Source organism: Planococcus citri, chromosome 4, assembly GCF_950023065.1.
Source record: "Planococcus citri chromosome 4, ihPlaCitr1.1, whole genome shotgun sequence".
In the NCBI taxonomy this organism is placed as follows: domain Eukaryota; kingdom Metazoa; phylum Arthropoda; class Insecta; order Hemiptera; family Pseudococcidae; genus Planococcus; species Planococcus citri.
Genome location: NC_088680.1, coordinates 38830428 through 38849708, shown reverse-complemented (window position 1 = coordinate 38849708; position 19281 = coordinate 38830428). Strand labels below are relative to the sequence as shown.

At 34.0% G+C, this 19281-nt stretch overlaps 1 protein-coding gene and 1 long non-coding RNA gene across 4 annotated transcripts in view; one reads left to right on the top strand and one right to left on the bottom strand.

The window, feature by feature from the left end:
* LOC135844461 (uncharacterized) overlaps positions 1 to 19281 on the top strand; it is a 60559-nt gene that overhangs the window by 35838 nt on the left and 5440 nt on the right. The window lies entirely within an intron of this gene.
* LOC135843733 (myb-like protein V) lies at positions 363 to 17755 on the bottom strand. Its single transcript, XM_065361708.1, has 4 exons — positions 17456 to 17755; positions 1397 to 1583; positions 1059 to 1316; positions 363 to 974 (listed from the first exon to the last, which is right to left on the bottom strand). The coding sequence occupies exons 1-4, from the start codon at positions 17476 to 17478 to the stop codon at positions 690 to 692; spliced, it is 753 nt and encodes a 250-aa protein (XP_065217780.1). The 5' UTR covers positions 17479 to 17755; the 3' UTR covers positions 363 to 689.

Sequence of the window (19281 nt, the reverse complement as noted above, 5' to 3'; positions counted from 1 at the left end):
TTGAGTATCTAAACCTATTGAAATTTTGCTGATACTTACATTGGTCAAGTTCTTTTGTTTAAAAAATTAAAAAAATATATTTGCTAGGAATGTTTTCTTAATTTGATTAAATTTAGGTTCTTTAATTTATTTCAAGTTCATTTCATTAAGATTATGCTTCGTCAAAAAAATTCACAAATTTTTTCTCAAAACTATCTGAGCTTTAAACAAAAAGTAACAGGGCAGAAAAATAAATTTTGAGCCTGCACTTGGAAAAAAGTTATGTGATTGATTTCCATGCTAAATAACTACTATAAATTGATTAACCTTCTAACAAATTGTAATATTTACAAACAACGATGATTTTAATGTTGCTAAAATAATGAAATTTTTATTAAATATATTTGAGATAACGACTTATTGACGCACAAGAAACATATTGCACAAAAAAATGGAATAATTTTTATCACTGGCAAAAATTTTCAACTTACATGTATGTACAAGAAATAATGTAGGTATTCTTGTATAGTGATTGCAAACATTATTGGTCATTTTCCCACATTTTTCTAAGTTTGATTTTTTTTTTTTTACAATTTCAATAAACTTGTATTCAGACATGTTTGCCAGTTCACAGCCAAATTGCAATTTGGACTTTTGAAATTTTTCCAATTTTCCAATTTTACATTGCTTTTAATATACTTAATGCAAATTTAGCTCGCACTGGTTCTTCTGGCTTTTGGGTATGTGCGGATTTTTGAAGATTGCGTAGCCAAGTTACTTTCTTCAGCGATAGCTTCGTTGGATGAAACTGGCAGAGGTGTGGTTTGTGCTGGAGTAACTGCTTTAGCATTATACCTTCGGGTAGGAGTAGGATTTTTTCGAGATCCTTGATTGGTTGGTGCTGTAGGAGTTTTAGGGGGGTTGTTTTTCTTATTTCCTGGAGTATTCTGTTTTATTGGTTTCTCAGTGGTTGAAGTGGTAGTGTGAGGTACGAGCTGTGAAGAAAAAAAAAAGATTAATAAAAGATTTTTGAGGGTAGGTACTTGTGTTATTCTTATTTTTGTAATGATGGTTTATACCGTGAATCCAGGCTGATGTTGTTCTTCTCTCCTTCTTTTCAACTTTTCCATAAAATCTTTATTAGACTGAATGCGTTTTACAGGTAATACTGTTCTCCGTCTTGGAGCTTCTGTTGTACTGGTCGTAGTTGATGAAACTGCTTCCTCTGCGAAATTGCCTTCGACTTCAGTTCCTTCTGGCCTATCTTCACCAGATTCGGGTTCATTTCCAGTTTCTACTGGCGGCGGAGGTGGACTTGGAGTGGTTTTTTGTGGAGTCTAAGTGTAAAATACAATAGTTATAATGAAGCTTTTTACCGCTTAGCAATTTTTATTGGCGATGATAAATGATAACTTACTGGTTGGGATTTAGCTTGTCCACCTAAACGAGGTGCAGGTGCATTCCCATGTGAACCTCTTATGGCCCTGTTGAAAAGTCTATTATTGCCGGCTGGTTTAGCCGAATCTTCTAAATTTTGAGCTCCATTTGGTAATGTAGCCGAACATGTCTGAACTACCCATAAACTGACGAGTAACGAGGTCAACCTGCAAAAATTCATCGTGTAATCAGTATAGGAAATTAAATCGAACACGTATCGGTATACTTGAAAAATGGGAGTGTACAACATAGTAGCACCAACAATTTCTTTAATGACACTCGAAAGCAACATCATAATGTAAAATCAAGTTCACTCCTGTAGTCATTTATACCTACTACTTGTATATCTTATGGCATCTCTTCCTGATCTAGAATATATTTTTAATCACAGGTTCCCTGTTTGTAAATGCATACTTGGGCATTCTATGTAGATCATGTACTGGTGTATTTTGAAGGTAACTAGTAACCAATTGCGAAGATACCTACTAACTTATGGCCTCATTTCTTGAGTCTATTTTTAAAAAGGTTTTCTGTTTCATTGTGCACATGTATAGTTACCTTCACAATAATATCCGTTCTGCGAGGGGACATTAAAAGAATGAAATTGTGTTAGAGTTGAATTGAATTTTCGCAAATGGGTTAATTTCATAATTATCACCATAAGGCGATTATCGCGTTTGTTATGCCTTACTTGGTGTGAATTATATCGAGGTTAAAGCGGCGTATCATTCATGTTAATAAAATTGCATAGTCGTATGTTTTTACGGCGGTACGCGGTCTCTAGTTCGTGTGTGGTCGAATTGAACTGACGTCATATTGTTTGTTGAAACTTTGCCTAAATGTCATTGTGACCGGTGGTTGTAGACCTTTTTGCGGATTTAATCAAATATCGCGTCGTTAAGTATAATTATGTAGACTTAATTCTTTAAAATTGAACTATTGATTAATGCTTTAAAATACAAAAAAAAATTATTCAATTATTTTGATTGCGTAAATTGAATTTTTTCAGGGTATTTTTAATTTTTTTTTTAAAATGAGATTTTTTTCAACTTGTAAACAAAGTGCACTTTTCAACTCGGTACCTCAGATTTTTTATTCACCGGTACCAATCGATTTTGAATACTAAACTTACGATAGGATTAAATTTTCAGCTGCCGAAGATGATTACAAAGCCTTCTGGAGCGATTTGAAATTGTTGAAGAAAAGTCAACTTTTGCTGGAGGCTTCAGTTAGGACCAAAAATGGTGGTAATCGATTTTGGGAGAGTGTCGATTTTAGGGAATTGGTGACTAAGGGACACAAAAGACTAGGCTGGGTCATCTTTGACTTTTTGAGGGTAAAATTTGAGGGAGGGGGGTCAATAAAAAGTTGTAGAGGGACTTCGATGAACTGCAGGAAAAATTTTGGATTCCCAACTTACCTAAACCATAATTTTTCTACTAGTGCTTCAAATGTTAAAATCTGCTTTTAAAAAAAATCGTGCGAATTGAACGTATTAAGATCTAAGTACTTAAAAGTAAGAAAACTGTTTTTGAATTTTTTTTCACCTTTCCAATAGTTTTGCATCATTTACAAAGTAGTAATACGATTTTGGGTCTATTTAAAAATTGTGTAAAATGACCTAAAAAAGCAGGGATGGAAACCGAAATGAAAAAAAATATCGGTTATTTTTTTAGCGGTTATTTTTTTCAAAATTATTTATTATGGTTACGGTTAAGGGTTACGGTTATGACTCAAAAAAATAAAGGTTACGGTTAAAAATAAAGGTTACGGTTTTCTTTCATTTATCAAAAATTTATTGCACTTCAATGTCAAAAAAGTGCGCCTGCAGCCACAAAAACGAAAAAAATGCTATTTCACAGCCAATTTTTGAGTTTGAAGAAAATTTTAGACAAATTGAGCCCTTTTTTTCTAAAAAATCATGATAAATGTCATATTTTACACAAAAAAGTGAGATTTTTACTTTAAAAAAATAACCGTTATGTATTTAACCAAAACGAAAAAATGAATCGGTTAAGGTTATGGTTAAAAAATTTCAAATCAATAATTTCGGTTATGGTTACGGTTACGGTTACAGTTTTTTCCTCATTTTAGCGGTTAAAATTCATTTTGGTTAAAAATTTCGGTTACGGTTTCCATCCCTGTAAAAAAGTGAAAAAATTAATACTGACGTGACGAGGCAATGTGACGGGAGGGGGGGCTGATATTTTCTCAACTTTTCACGCTAGATTTTTTCAACTTTCTACTTCTAAACCCCCCCCCCCCATCCCCCCCCCGCCAAGATTTTCCCAACTAATTAGTCAGAGTTGGTGCGAACCATTTTTTCAAAAGAGAAGTTGAAAACAAAAATATCGAATAAAAAATTTATTTGAATTTTTTTATTGATTAGATTATGTTTTTAAAATTTCTCGAGTCGATTTTTCCATTCTAGAAAATGTTTGAAAATTCATGCGGTAGAATTCAAATCTGCTCAAGTGAGGCGAGGGTGAAAGCTGTGAAAAATTAATAAATTCGAAACGTAAAACAACATCATTTTGTGTGCAAAAAGTTGATTTTAATTGCTTCAGAGTTTTCAAATTTTAAAAGTTTTCAGAAAATCTCTCTTGCTGTGTCTATTATTTTTAAAAATAGGCAAAAGCTTTCGAAAGTTCAAAATTTATGAGAAGTGCCTAAAACATCATTATTTTTGATGTGAGGAGTCAATTTTTTTACCCTTCAAATTCTATTTCTGATGATATAAAGTAAAAAATTGGTTTTCATGGCTTCAAAATTTTTAGTTCTTATGAGATCATATGTTTCTAATACCTATGTATTCACAATAATAATGGAGGGCTAAAGCTTTTGAAAATTCACAATTCTTCAGAAGTGAAACAACGTAACTTTTGATGGAAGAATTAATTTTTCTACCCTCTTAATTTGGCCAGAGGGAAGGAAATTGATCTAGTTCAAGCGAAGCGAAGGCGAAAGATTTTGAAGATTTATAATTCAAGAAGTAAAAATCCCAATTCACGCAACTTCTTCTCAACTTTTTCCAAAATTCTCCAAAAATTGCCAACGTTTTTCTATCAAGAGGGGGGGGGAGGGGTTGAATTTTAACATTTTAAATTTTAAACCCCAGTAGAAGAGTGATAGTTTTTAGGAATCCAATATTTTTCCCACAGTTTTTTGAGGACACACTACAACTTTTTGTCGAATCCCCCTCCAATTTTCCAAAAAAGAAGTATACGTCTCCAATTGCAGTTATATTTGTATGTTTGTTAATTTAGCGCACCAAAGGTACATCCCATTCTAGTATCTTTCAAAAAAAACAAAATAAAAAAACTTGTCAGCCCTTCTCGTTACCAGGAACATCCTCAAATTTGAAGTTCTGATTCTTTAGGTGTCCTCAACAACAACGTGAAAGTTGATTCTCAGGTAAAATTTTGGAGCAGAAACGTAGGGAACATGGCAATGACGTCTGGCAATGAGTACCTATTCGACTGATTGATGAGTCATTTTCTTGACACATTACTGAAAAATCTGAACTTACCTACTCAGATTTCATTCTGAGATTCAGACCATTATCTATATGAATAATTTTCCTCATTAAAATGCGTTTGATTGGTGTAGTCAAATTACATAACAGGAAATAATACGAAGGAAATAATTGGCAGTTTTTTGGTTCACGTACTTAGATGTTACTTTTGATTGCATTCCAAAAATTCCCTACGTGATGTACCTACATAAAGGAAATGCTCGATTATTCTCGACCATTCTCGATGGGTGCATTCCGCCAAAGGATGGTTTTCAATTTCAGTCCAGATGTCATAACATTTCAACGCAATTTGGGACCACACGATCAGATCAACATAAACAAAAAAAAAATTGCCTCAGAGAAAATCGCAAATCTGCAGCGTTTTATTATTGCTCAAGAAAATTCATTCAGTTTTAAAACCTACTCCTCTTAGCTATGGAACACCACTTGAAATATCCCATGGAAATGGAAACTGATTACTCGAGCGTGAAAACTGTCAGTATGAGAAATGCATCTACTAAAAAAGGACATCCTCCTTTAATTATAAAATAAACACAATCACGATGGAAAGATTGCGCCGATTGTTTACATTGGCGTTGATGTCTAAGCGCGAAGGCAGTGCCTCGAGACTCGAGACTCGAGAGAGAGATGAGCGGCGAAGAGGCACATCGTGTAATATGTACTATAACGTTACTCAAGTTTGGTCACGCTACACGAAAGCAATACACTAGGAACAGCATAATAATTGTTTCTATTTTGCTTTCATCATTGTATGTATAAACGCTGCTGCGGCCGACTATGTAGGTTGGAAAATTTTATTCTACGCGGCTACGCGATGAAGCCGATCTGACCATTTACCATAGTGAACTGGTTCGTCTAGGTTGCACTTTAAAATTCACGCAATTTTAAACCCGTTAGTTACCCGTTGTCTGCAATATGCCGGTTGAATTTTTAAGCGACTTGTTACGTACGTAGTACGTATACCTATGCTGGCTATGCTGTAAATTGAGAAACTCGTGGCGATCGCATCGTGTAAAGGTGGTCGAAAATTTACATTTTTGTGTTCGTCATTGAAGATAGTGGATCTTTTTGAGGACATGACACGCAGTTACCCAATAAGAAAGTCCCACTGACTAGATTTAACCCCTTGTGTCATATCGCGGTGTCTTATGTTCGTTGTGTTCTTCTCATTGTACTTGCATCTTGAACATGAGAAAATCCGAAAGAGAGTAGGTACAGTTCATAACTCAATGATCAAGATAGACTATCGAACGGTTTACATTCATGACAATAACCTGAAAGTGTTTATGTAAATATCCGTAAAATAACTGTACTTATATGCTCAGGTACACAAGCTTACTTGCCAGAAGTACACGAAAAACAAATGCTCAGAATTTTAATTCGATCTTGTAAAATTAATCGAGATTCGATTTTCCTACTTCTTGTCTTATAAGTACCTACATGTGTTTTTCTGTTGTCATCGGTTTGACCTTCGGCTAACGGGTTTTTGTAATTTTTGAACTAGAAGCTGTCTGGGCAATCGAGATAGAAAGGATATGGTTTGGATATGTCGAAGATTTCATTAAATCAGTGCAACTTCATGGTTAGATTTGGCAAGTCGATCCGAGTTTATGTAATCAGTATGCAAATGGTTTCAACATTAATTAACGGATATTGGAAATTTCACGGTGTGATTTCTAATAAACTTTTGGAGCCAATGTAAGGTGCAGGCGGAGGCGTAGGTGTGAGAGATTGAGATACATACAATATTGTGTAGATTGAGTTGTATCAGGGAGGCTGTTTATTTTATTTGAGCAGTGGATGTTCTCCAAATTGATAAATGACAATGTGCCCTTTAAATAGGCGTTCTTGCATTAACAGTTTTGTAATTGGTGATCATAAAACGATCATTTTTGTAATGATTTCTTCTGAATTTGAACCATATAGCTGAATCAGTAATTTTGAGCCTCCTGCATAATGATACATATTTTCTACAACCAATTTTCGAAATTTTTACAGCCCGAAACAATGTGGTAAAGTTGTATGAGAGGTCGAGGGGGGGGGGGCTGGAGATGGAAATTTGACAATAATTTTCCAAATTTACTCAAAATTCAAAAATGAGCTTAACGAAATAATTCTTCAAATTCCAAAAAATGATCAAATTTCTGTTTGAAAAGATGGAGTTTTTATAAAGAAAATATCCAAAATCTTATTCAAAAAAAATGTTATTAAAATATTTTTCCTTAAAAAAAAAGGGTGGTTTTGGAACTAAAATTTCAACTTATGTATATCCACATGCAATCGTGTTTATTCCCATCTTAGTTTTACATGCAGTTGAATTAATTCCTACAGCATTTTTCTGACTAATCGAAGTAATTCCCAGCTGTAGATATGTAGGTATGAATTTTATAATATTGTAGGTCGAAAAAAGGCTCTTTCTAAAAGTCGGGGGATTTTTAAAGAAGTGGATTTCGAAGATGATGAAGGTTTTGTTCAAAAAAAATTTCAAGATTCAGGATTCAATTTTCAATATTTGAAAAAAAAAATTGAATAATTGTGAAGAAAATAAGCTTGCGATTGTTCGATTCGAACCCTAAGCCAGGGCTTGAAAATGGATGAGCTTGGTTGTAGCAAAATATCTAATGAAAAGCTTATTTGCAAGGAAAAACAAGGGTTTGACAATGGACTAGGAGAGACTTGGCGCTTCGTGAAATGAAGGACCAGAGGCAATAGTGAATTATTATTTCATTTATTTGAACAGAATGCAGACGTTAGACTTTCAAAAAGTTTTAATTTTCAAGTTCTTTTCTAAAATAGGGCTACCTAATGTCTCCTCTGTAAGGAAAGTTTCTTGATAATGAAATGTCATTGATAGAAACTCTGCACAAAATTTTTTCCAAGTTTTCAAAGTCTCATTTATAAAAGTTGATTAATGCACTTTCTTAAAATCGAAATTTGTCCATGTTTTTAAAAGCCTGATATACTTAACCAATTTGTATGTATCATGTAGAGGGAAGAAATTTTCAAAGACTGCGTCACGTGAATTGGCGCCCTGGAATTCAGCATGACTCAGATCAAGCAGAAATTACCAATATTTTACCAAAAATTACCAGTAATTTACCCAAAATTACCAGTAATTTACCCAAAATTACCAGAAATTTACCAAAAATTACCAGTAATTTACCAAAAATCACCAGTAATTTACCAAAAATCACCAGTAATTTACCAAAAATTACTAGTAATTTATTTTACCCAAAATTAGCAGAAATTTACCGAAAATTACCAGTAGTTTACCGAAAATTACCAGTAATTTACTGAAAATGAGCACTAATTTTCCAAAAATGACCACTAATTAAAAATGACCACTAATTAAGAATTACCACTAATTAGAAATTACCAGTAATTTACCAAAAATTACTAGTAATTATCAAAAATTCTCGGTCATTTTACCCAATAATTTCAACAGTTTCCAAAATTTCTGAATAGTTTGCCCAAAGTTACCAGTAATGGAAATTTTCCAAAAATTGTCAGTAGGCACCTTAAGTTAATTTTCTTAAAAATATCAATAATTTTCAAAAATTACTATTACTTTAACCAATAAATTTTGTTTTAAAAATTCTGGAAACTAGTTTACTTACCATACCTAATTTTGAAAATCTAACAGGACTTTTTCAAGTTTTCAAAAGCCCAACAAAATTTCAGAAAGTCATTTTCGAAAGTTTGGCATAATTTTGGTGATTCATTAATTGACGTGTATGTACATACCATGTTTTTTGGTCTGAGGGTCTATCCAAAATTTCCAAGACCAAAATCCGTTTGACACTGATCCACAAGACGCTATGAACAGGAGCGTCAATCTGACTTTTGAAAATGAAAAAAAAAAAATTAAGTTGACTTTTTGACATTACGTCAGCTTTTTAAAAACTTGAAACAAAATCAACTCAGTTTTAGAGATCCTGATTTTTGATATTATGTCAGACATTTAAAATACACTAATCCACATGATGCTGAATTTTGAAAACTTGAAAGAAAAAAATATTGTCAACTTTCTGGCATTAGGACACCAGAATTTGAAAAACTTGGAAGACGATTGATCAATTAATGTGAGGTTGACTTTCAAAAAGAAAAAACTCTGATATTACCTACATCAGACTTTTAAAAACAAAAAGTAGGAGAAAAGTCTTTTTGATTTTCAGACATTATGCCTGACTTGGGAAGAACCCAATGAATTACTGAAAAAATTAAGACACAAATAGGCATGGCTATAGAATTGCATTCTTCAACAACTTAGCAGAGTATTTGGAAAACAAACAATGGACATGAGCCTCAGTAAGAGGATTATGCACTGTTACGTATGGGCAGTTCTAATGATTAACGTATTCTTGCAAAACATGAGCCATGAGTGCAGAATGTGAGACGAAAATCGCAGCCTTTGAAAGAAGGATCTCATGGAAAGACTTTGTGACCAAAAGAACAGTCCTAGAGTAAGAGTAGGAGGAAAACAAGAAATCATAGTCAAAGAAATTAAATACAGAAAATAAAAGTTTGAAAAAACAGTATTTTCATGCCAGTAGTGCAGGGAAAGATACGTTGGACAACAACAAGAGGAAAAAAATATTTGGAGCTGATGACAACCGACTCACCAGCAAACTCACCCTGCTGAACCCTGAAAAAATTATCAGATTTTCAAAAATGGCTTTCTGATATTTTGTCAGACATGATACCATTTCAAAATTTGGAATTCTAAACATTGGAGCAACTTGAGCAAAAAACATACCCATGATTTAAAAATTTCCTTAGAGAGGAGGCTTCACACTCATTTTTTCCGAGTTCACTAACAAATTTAGGTTTATTGTCTAAAAATTTCCTTCGGTGTACATCTGATAAAGAGTACCTGTTTTGATCTAGCAATTAGTAATATGTAATTTATATTTGAAACTTTGGTAGGAAGAGATGTAGGCTACCTAACCTACTCAAAGTTTGTCTCTATCAAGTAGTATTCTGCAGTACCCACTTGTGGTTTGATGCGAGTTGAGTAGTCTTCCTGTATTACCTACCCATTTCAAATTTTTCAAGTTGAATATTTCTCAAATAAGCTGGCTGGAAAATGAAGTGCCAAAATATTTTTCCTCTTCCTTATAGAATTACCTACATAATAATTATTATGAATTTGAATTCAGTTGCCAAAGTTTCAGATTAATGATTGTCTGAGTACGTGTGTTTGGAGTGCTATTATGATATCAAAAATACCCATGAACTAGGTACTTCGCTTCATCAATCACCTGGTCATGTAGATTGTAGACGTACATACATATTCATTTCCTTGTGCGGTAATTAAGACGCTCGCATGTATCGCTCAATGGCGCCATTACTGTCAAAAATAGTCCACATCCACAATTTACGGCTGTATAATATGTAATGCCTCAGTATGTCTATACGAATAAAAGTATCAACTGTCAAGCCGGTTCTATCGTTTCTGATTTTCACGTATATGTAACCGGATTCTAATATAATTTCTTGACCTTCCGCAGGATTTCGTTGATACCAGCTCGTTTCCGTATCCATCTACAGACGCACTGCTCTCCAGTCCAACAAAAGAGATAGCGCGTTCTCAAGTACCTACCTACCTATACTCTTGAGATGATTTCTCATCACTATTAAACCATTTCGAATCGTTTACTTGTCACTGTGCTGTGTGTACGAATGATTCGAGGTTACGTAATCGATCGACGACGACGACGACGCTGTGTTTTTTTAAAGGCATTTACAAGCGTAGTTCGCGTCGATTAACGATCTTTTTTTTCTGTCTTGTTAATCAGGGCGTTAATTGCCGAACGCGATGGAATTTTATGCATTACTTCTGCCCATCGTGTAAGAAATTGTTCGAATTGTGTTGGTACTTTCCTCGATCTGTTGCATAACGTACCCGCTGGCTTTACACTAATCGAAGATCTCTGTTCGACTGTTTAACATATTCCTCGTGGTTGAGATTTATTACGATGAACTGGTTTAAAAATAGGTAAAAGCTAATCGTGCATGGATTATTGGTGTTCTGTGCGTATGTCTATATGTACATAGATGTACCTACGTACGTATACTTGCATATATGAGATTGCGTGTGTGTATTATTATATGCACCTATGTAGTATCGAGTTCGAAAATAGTCCTGTCTATATCAAATACGTACTAGCACCGTTCGTATGCCTTTTCAACAGAAGTGTATTTATATTTTTTCTTCAGCACCGGTAGCCTATCCATATCGGTTTTTCTGTACTGTTTTTCTGACTCGTTAACCTCGTAACCTTAACCTACCTTAATCGAGTTTATATTGGGCGTATGAGTCGAATAGGTACCTATATTTCATAGTTTCATAATTTCGATACAGCACCACCAGCCTAACTCGTCCCCTCAGAGTTGGTAATTTGAAAAAAAATTTCGTCTTCGATAGTGTTTTGTTATCGAAGGAAAAAATCGGTCACCGATTTCCTATGGTCCAAAAGGATGAATCTATAGTTGCGTCGCTCGTGCTATCGTTTGACTGAAATAATTATTTTTGTAAGACGAATCGCGTAGGTATTCTTTCATGAAGCGTTTGGTAACGCTCGCGTCGCTATTCAGTACCTAATCTCGAATCTCAAATATTATTATTATTTTCAGTACCCATAGCCATTTGTCGAGCCGCGTAAAATTGTCCGACGTTATGTAACGTCTGTGCCGTACTATCGATGGCAGTCGAGCAGATGAGATGAAATAGATGGGCGAGGCATGAAAAAGGTCGAAGAGTTATTGTCGTGTTTCGTAGAAAACGAGAAATTTCCATCACGTCAGCGTTGTTTTGTCTTCTGTTCGAATAAACCTGGAAAGCATGATTTGGTGGGAATCAATGTGGAATGTTGAAAGTTGTGGAGGAATGAAGCTTGATTTGGTAGTCTGATGGGATCTGATTGGGGTGTGAGAAGTAAATGTGGTATGATTTGCCTTTGGAGTTTTGGTGAATTAGTCGGCATCAATGTTGTGGATTACATAGTGATATCTATTGGCAAATGATGGTGAAGGTATGTAAGTTGAAGAATTTTTTTCGTGGGCAACCTGGTTAATACGTGAGCAAGTCAATAGGGTTCGAAATGATCAAGGTTTGGTCTGAAATAGCATCTCTCGCAAGACACCAGGAGCCAAAAGGAGTGAATAGGGTCCTATGGTTTTGAATTCCGGGTACCCTAAGATGAATAATGAGTCACCCATCATACAGGTAAACAATTTTCACATGAAAATTCTCCGAAAATTTATAATTTGAAACAAACCCAACAAGGTGTGTGATTGAAAAAAATTTCATAAGTTGATCTTTTGTGGAGGATGGAAGAGCACAAAAGGATATTTGTTTTACAGGATTTTCATTGAAACGATAAACATGTACCTACCTACTGGACTAGGGACCCTTTGACTTCGGAATCTCCAATTGGAACGAAACTTGAATTGGTCGAAGGGCAGGGGGCTAAAAACTTTCATCACCCAATTTTCAGATGCTGAAGTTGATTTTTCGATTTTTGAAGTCTCGGTTATATGATCGTTAGATTTGATTAATAAAATTGATATATTTCTCCACCGTAATTATGAGCATCAGCAGTTCAAATTTTGGCCCAACGATGTGTTTTTGATAAGTGAGAGACTGATTTGCCTGGATCCAGAAATTTTTTGGATTTGTTGAAAAATTAGGTATTTAAAAAAATTGCTTTTTTTGACTGGAATCCTGGATTCAGCCAATAGTGGAGTCAGTTTATGAAGTATCAAACGCACGCCCTTTGACGAAAATTTGAATAGCCAAAGTTATATGGTGGGGAAATTTATTCCGATTTTTCAGAATTGTTGAAAAGCAGTGTAAAAAATAGTTATTGACCGGAATCCCGGATCCGGTCTATGGTGATATCAGTTGATCAGGTATCTAATACACCTTTTGGCCAAAATTTGAAGTACTAAAGTTCATGTGGGGAGGAGACATAGCATTTTGTGAAAAAACGGTCATATATAAGACAGTTAAGTAGTATCTGTGGAACAAAGGCTTTGGAAATTCGCCCAAAATGAAAAAATCAACTTTAACAGTGAAAAATTGGAGAATGGTTTTTATTTGGAGTCATTTTTTAACCTATCCAGTTTCGTTCCAATCGGAGATTTCGGAGTCAGAGATTTCCTATAGGTATGAGCTGTAAAAGGGTTCAAATTTCAATCAGATAATGAAAACACTAAAACAATGTGTCTGGTTTCTACCAGGTCATCAACGTCATCAAAAAGTAATTCTTTTAGTCAAAGATTAAACGCAATTAGGTAGGTACTAAGAATTAATCGAATATTCGAATATTCTCAAATTTGAATGATAATTTGTTAAAAATGCAGAAAGTGTTATACTTACCATAAATTGATGAAAATTTAGAATAATGAAGCAAAATCTTTTTCGAAAACTGTTGAAACTTTATTAAAGTAAAATCAGCTAAAAATTGATGAAATATGAGCAAAATTTTCCAAAAATGCTCATGATAACGTAATCAAATCAGAAATTATGAAAAATTCTTACGTGATGAAATTTTTTCATCATTTTTCCTTTTAAAAGAAAGGTTCACCAAAAGTGGAAATTTGGTTATCGAAAAGCCATCAAAAGGTCATTCTTTTTCATTTTTTTGACTTAGTAGACTCGTTAAAAAATTACGTAATATTCGATTTTTTTCAAAAATTTTGGGGGAGGGGAGAGGTGGTTCAAATTTCTAAAAATTTGGGTTTTGATGTACATATATATCTATTCCTTTTTGGGACCTGATATAGTTCAAATTTTGGATTTGTGCTTGAAATACAGTTTTAAAAAAAAAATTTCCAACATTTTTCATGTTGATTTTGGCGATTTCTATTTCAAATTTGAGACTCTTGAATTCAAAATCAAAATCTGACCCTCCGCTCACAATGAATTTAGAAACAAGGGCTTGTCGAAACTTTAAATTAGAAAAAATTCAGCTTCCCTGTTATTATTGGTCCTGCTCAAAAATTGAATAAAATTGTTGCTCGTAGCATTTTTTGGAATAAAGTCAAAATTGCTCTAGTAAAATTATTGATATCGCGTCAAATTATTTACTAATAATTGTGCAAATCGAGTGATCTAAACTTTATTCTAAAAATTCTTCGAAGAGTTGAAAAAATTGTTGAAATTGCTTCTAAAATTGATGTAAATGTTACAAAAATCAGTGACAGTGTCATTAAAAAAAAATGTTTTAAAATTGAGGAGTTCCATGAAAAAAGGGCCTTAGTTATTTTTTTCATTTTTACAATTGAATGCATTAAATTTTTTTTATTAATTTCACCACATTCAGTGATACATATTAAAGTGTTCTTCCATGAAAAAAAAAAAGAATTGGAAAATATTTGCTTGCAGAAAAAAAATTCAAGTCCATTTGAACATGCAAAAATCAGTAACAAAAAATGACTAAGGCCCCTTTTCCATTTAAGCCCTCAATTTCATTTCTTTTGAGTTTTTTTTTTGTTTTGAATTTTTTTGTGACTAGTGTATGCACAATCTTTAAGTTTGTATTTCATAATTTATTAGGCGTCCATTTGATCTTTTTAGCTAGAGTTTGCAGATTCCAATGTTTCTGCAAATTTTTTCAATTCACCGTTGAAAGTCATAAGAAAACGCATGGATAATATTCAGAATGTTTTACAGTACACTGCTAATCCTGAAAATTCTGCTTTTATCCCGCTTTGTTTTTTATTCATCATTATCACTGATATTGTTTTTTCAAGTTTATACTTCCTTTTATACGATTTTGGAACAAAATGTCTGCGAAATCCTGAATTTTCCAACGTTCACTTTTCTGAACTTCCCATCTTAGCTAATGGGAAAATAACAAAATTTTTCTGAAATTGATTGCCCTCCTCCATTGTTTGAAAGTAAGATATTTTTGACACTACCCCTCCCTCTTTTAAAAAAGTGAACTGTCCACACCTGAAATATTAATCCCCCCCTCCTCCTCCTTCTCCTCCTCCTCACAAAATAAATGGGAAAGAATGTTTTGTTGGACCTCTGTTAGACAATTTGAAAATGAGTTGTGAAAGTTTGAGCAGAATGGTCGCTTTGTAAGTTTAGATTAAGGCTATTCAACCTGTGAATTTTTGAAGGAAAATTTTTTCTTAATTCTTTTGAAACAGCAAAACTTGAATTTTCACGATATTTGAACTTTCTACTAGCATTTGTCATTGAAAGTGTTTCAATCTCGTTTAATGACAAGTGACAACAATAATATACTTAATCAAAATTTCATTTTCAAGAGCTACATATGCGAGTCGAGAATTGAGCAGTTTTTATTTTGCAGATCTTGAGGTAACCTAATCAGTAATCAGTAATCACATACTTAAATTAATATGCTTATTAGTCATTCCTTTCCTTCCTCCCCTCTCACCTCAAAAAAATAATGCTCATTTTTGCGGAGAAATAATCAAAATGAGGCGAATGTCATGAACCAAAGTCAGTTCAAGAGAGAACACGTTGAAGATGACCAAACAAATCACTAAATTTTGAAAGCACTACGCCTAATGAGTGTCGTTAGACTTGAATTAGAGCCATTCGAAGGAACTGGAGTAATTTCATGAGAGATTTTCTATCTGCAAGTGTGCTAGGTGCATTCTCTCATTTGAATGTAATTTAATTTTTTGGTGATTGTGTGAGAAAGCCAATGGTGGGCTGCAGTTGATTACAAGTGAAAGAAGTTGATGACGGTATAGAAGATGATTTTAGGACATGATGTAATCGTAATCGGTGGCTACGATGGGATGGCGGCGTCCTACGAAAAAGGTGTGAACAGCACAGGCACTGGAGAAAAGTAGAAGAGAAAGAAGAGCGGAATGGAACCTAGACGATAATTTTCATTCTCTTTTCAAGGCTAATAACCCGTACGATGAATTTTTGTTACCTACGATCATCGAAGCTCGACAAATAGGATAATCGTCCTTCCATTAAGAAAGAGTAGACTCTTTCGAGAAAACCAGACGTATTAGATGGAAATCTTCTCACTTGTACCCTCTGTAAAGCTATAGCAGTGGTATGAATCGGCGACAATTGACCTAATTCGAGCCACGTGACTGACAATTGACTGACATTACAGACAAAAGCCCACCTCGAGGTGTATTCGAAACCCGATAATTTTTTTCACCAGTTCGAATTACCCAAGGTACCAAACACCAAGTGTCGATGATGACGTAATTGTTGAAGAGGGAATCAAAGTGCATAGATGTGCGAGTAGGTATTAGGTCTAGGTACACTCGTATAGATCGTCTCGTCGTACTCGTATATTTTATACGCGAATTTAATTTCTCAAAATAAGTATCTGGAAACAATAACGGAACAGCAGCCTGTGCGATACAACGATGGTGTAATCAGGACGATGAGCCGAGACGAGAGCAATAGCAAATGAGAAGATTTGAATATATTCCTAAAGGCGTGATGGTGATGCAGATTTCAATCGACTGTATTGACGATGGAAATTGTAAAATGGATATACATAATTAGACACTCGAATTAACCGCATATTGTTTATAGTTGCGTAACCACAGTCATAGGTAATTTATGGTTTTAATGATAAAAATTATACAATCATCGGGTGATTGTTGACGAGATGCGATTTTTATAGGTGATTTTTTTTTCATACGTTTTTTTTTGGTAAGATGTAAGGTGTTTTAGGCCTAGTTTGTGGTTACGGTTTCGGGTTCTGGACACATGCTGAACACGTGCTCTGTTCGTAGAAAGGGTTTTAGAATAAATTTCTATTTTCTCAGAAGGTTATGGTTAAAATAATTTAAACGTTCGATGATGTAATTAATGGTGTCGTGTTGTAAAAAAAATTTATTCGATGAGGTGACAATTATATTAAAATTTATGCAGCATTTATTACACCGGCGAACATATAAATTGCCTAGTTTTCGATCCCGAAGAGGATATGCATTAGATGATGTTAATTTCAACGGCACTGGATCCATTTCAAACGATTATTTTTTTTCAACGTGGCTTTTCGAATGTTTTTCAATCTGCATTGCTGGTTGAAATTTATGCTAATGGAAGTTACTTTTAGCAGATAAATTCGAAATATTATACTCTTTTCATAGACGTCAATTTAAGAGGTGGTTTTTCGATGCATTTTCGAGGACGAAAATTTGATCGAACGTGTGGCACGAGATGAAGTCTAAAGGAAAAAAAAAATCTGCTGAGATACATTTTATTCAAACGTGTGCTCGAGACTATACGTATATGCAATTGGGTAAAAATTAGAAAGCTATACGTAGAGGTATTCACGACTATTAAAATTATCAAATAGGTAGTATTGAACCTGCATTATTATCTATATATTTCGTCATCGAAATGCATCCTACGAACCAGTTCCTCGAACCCGGTTATCGATATTTTCTAACGATGATTTTCGTCCAAGAAATTGTCGGATACTCGCAAACATTTTCCATTATTTTAATTAAAAATTACGCAGATACTTTTTTACTTACCCGAAACTGTAAATTAGACGCATGTTGACTTCTTTCGCAAAGCACACGAAAACAATTGAAATGAAATTTACAAAATTAAGCGTAGGTATATTAAAAAATGCCCGAAATTTTCATCATGAACTTTAAACCATTTCCTCTCCACAATACGCGGTGAGAGTTGATGAGAATTAAAAAAAAAATGAAACCCGAATGAGTAGCACGATCGGTATAATATTATACTTATTCGAGATACTACCTATTCCAGTAATGGTACTAGACGGTGAATGAATCAGCATAGAATGAGTTCAGTCGTCTTGCTCGATTAAGCTGGAGTAATTCGCGCAACCCCTCTCTCTAAGGTGCTATGCAGTTCATATTCATCGACGCACTCTCAAGGGCGTGTTCTTTGAGAGATTTACGAGACGTCGAATGCGAAGATGGGTTAAGGAGTCGTTCGTGGTTTTTTTTTCTTTTTAATTTTAGGTGCAAATTACGTAAATGTTCGCGAATTTGAAATTATTATTATGGGACGAGTTTCAAGGTGTGTATGATGAACGCGATGTGTGGGATATGTAGATGGTACCTACAGGAAAGTGATGTAATGTCTAATTGTAGGTACGATGTTTCGATGTGATGTGAAGAGGGTTTTGAAATTGCAGAATTTTGGTGGGTTGGTGGAAATCGTGGTTGTGACGAGGTTCTGATTAGTTTTCGAATTTTGGTGAACATTTTTGAGTAATTCAAATTTCGAATATACATATCCTATTGCTTGAGAAAAATATAAAATTCGATTAGATTGAGAATTGAGGTGAAGCTCAATAATTTGGAATACGTTCTATTGTCGACTTTTGGTACCAATCGTTGGTGTTTTGAAAGCCATTCTGGAGCCTTCAGTGTATACAAATTCATGATTTGATTTGATTTTTGTTTGAATGCATTTCTGAAAAAATTGATATGGAATTGAACAGGTACTGGCAGAAAAAAAAATTGGAAAATTGTGCCCAAATCGATAAAATGAATCATGAGAATTTTATATTTTTATTATTATTATTTTCTTTTATTGTGTACCTATTATAATTTTTCAAAAACAGGAAAATATGGAAATCCGCTTGTGGCTCTAGAACGACTTGAATTTAAAGTACCAAAATTAATTTGGAAGCATAAAATACCTATCAATTTCAGCTTTTTGTTTCTCTGTACCAATTTTTGATATTTTCCATAGACCGAGTTTGAATTCTCAAAATTCTAGTTATAAAATTCAGTGTCTGAAATTATAATGAATGATGATTTTTTTGGATACTCTTTCAATTACTTTCGTGTGTTTCGGATCAATTTTTTTCTGCTGAATATTGATCTTTGTCTTTTTTGTTAGTCAGGTAGGTATAAGTGTCCCTAAGCCTTCTGACTTTTTGGCTTATATTTTTTACAAGGAACCTTCTTCAAATGTCTGATTTCGAGCATGGTCTGAAGCACCATAATCCAAACTTCAGTTGCTGAAATTGATTTTTCAATTTTTGGTGAATTTTTGAAAATTTAAAATTCACCATTTTGAGCTATATTTTATGCTTTTTGAAAAAAGTATACATTTATTCAGCAAGAATGATGGAAATCAATCATGAAATTAATATAAACTCTCCAGAACCGAATTCCTGCATTTCAAAGCATTCTGGAGTGTTAAGTCGGAGGCAAATGAACACGCGTTTCTGTACACCATATATTTACAGATTAGAACATTCGTATAATAAGTCAAGACTAAGACTAAAAACTAAACTAATATCGACTCGCGACCGCGTCTATATCTAGTGGCGATCTCGATGATGAGTCATGATTCGGAGAGATACGACATG

What these genes read in the sequence shown, in the direction of transcription:
- LOC135843733 (XM_065361708.1), bottom strand. Translation starts at nt 17,478, where the DNA reads ATGCGTCTAATTTACAGTTTCGG. An exon ending in GACAAGCTAAATCCCAACCA is followed by an intron (nt 1,317 to 1,396) that starts GTAAGTTATCAT and finishes TTTTACACTTAG; the next exon opens with ACTCCACAAAAAACCACTCC. An exon ending in AACATCAGCCTGGATTCACG is followed by an intron (nt 975 to 1,058) that starts GTATAAACCATC and finishes TTTTCTTCACAG; the next exon opens with CTCGTACCTCACACTACCAC.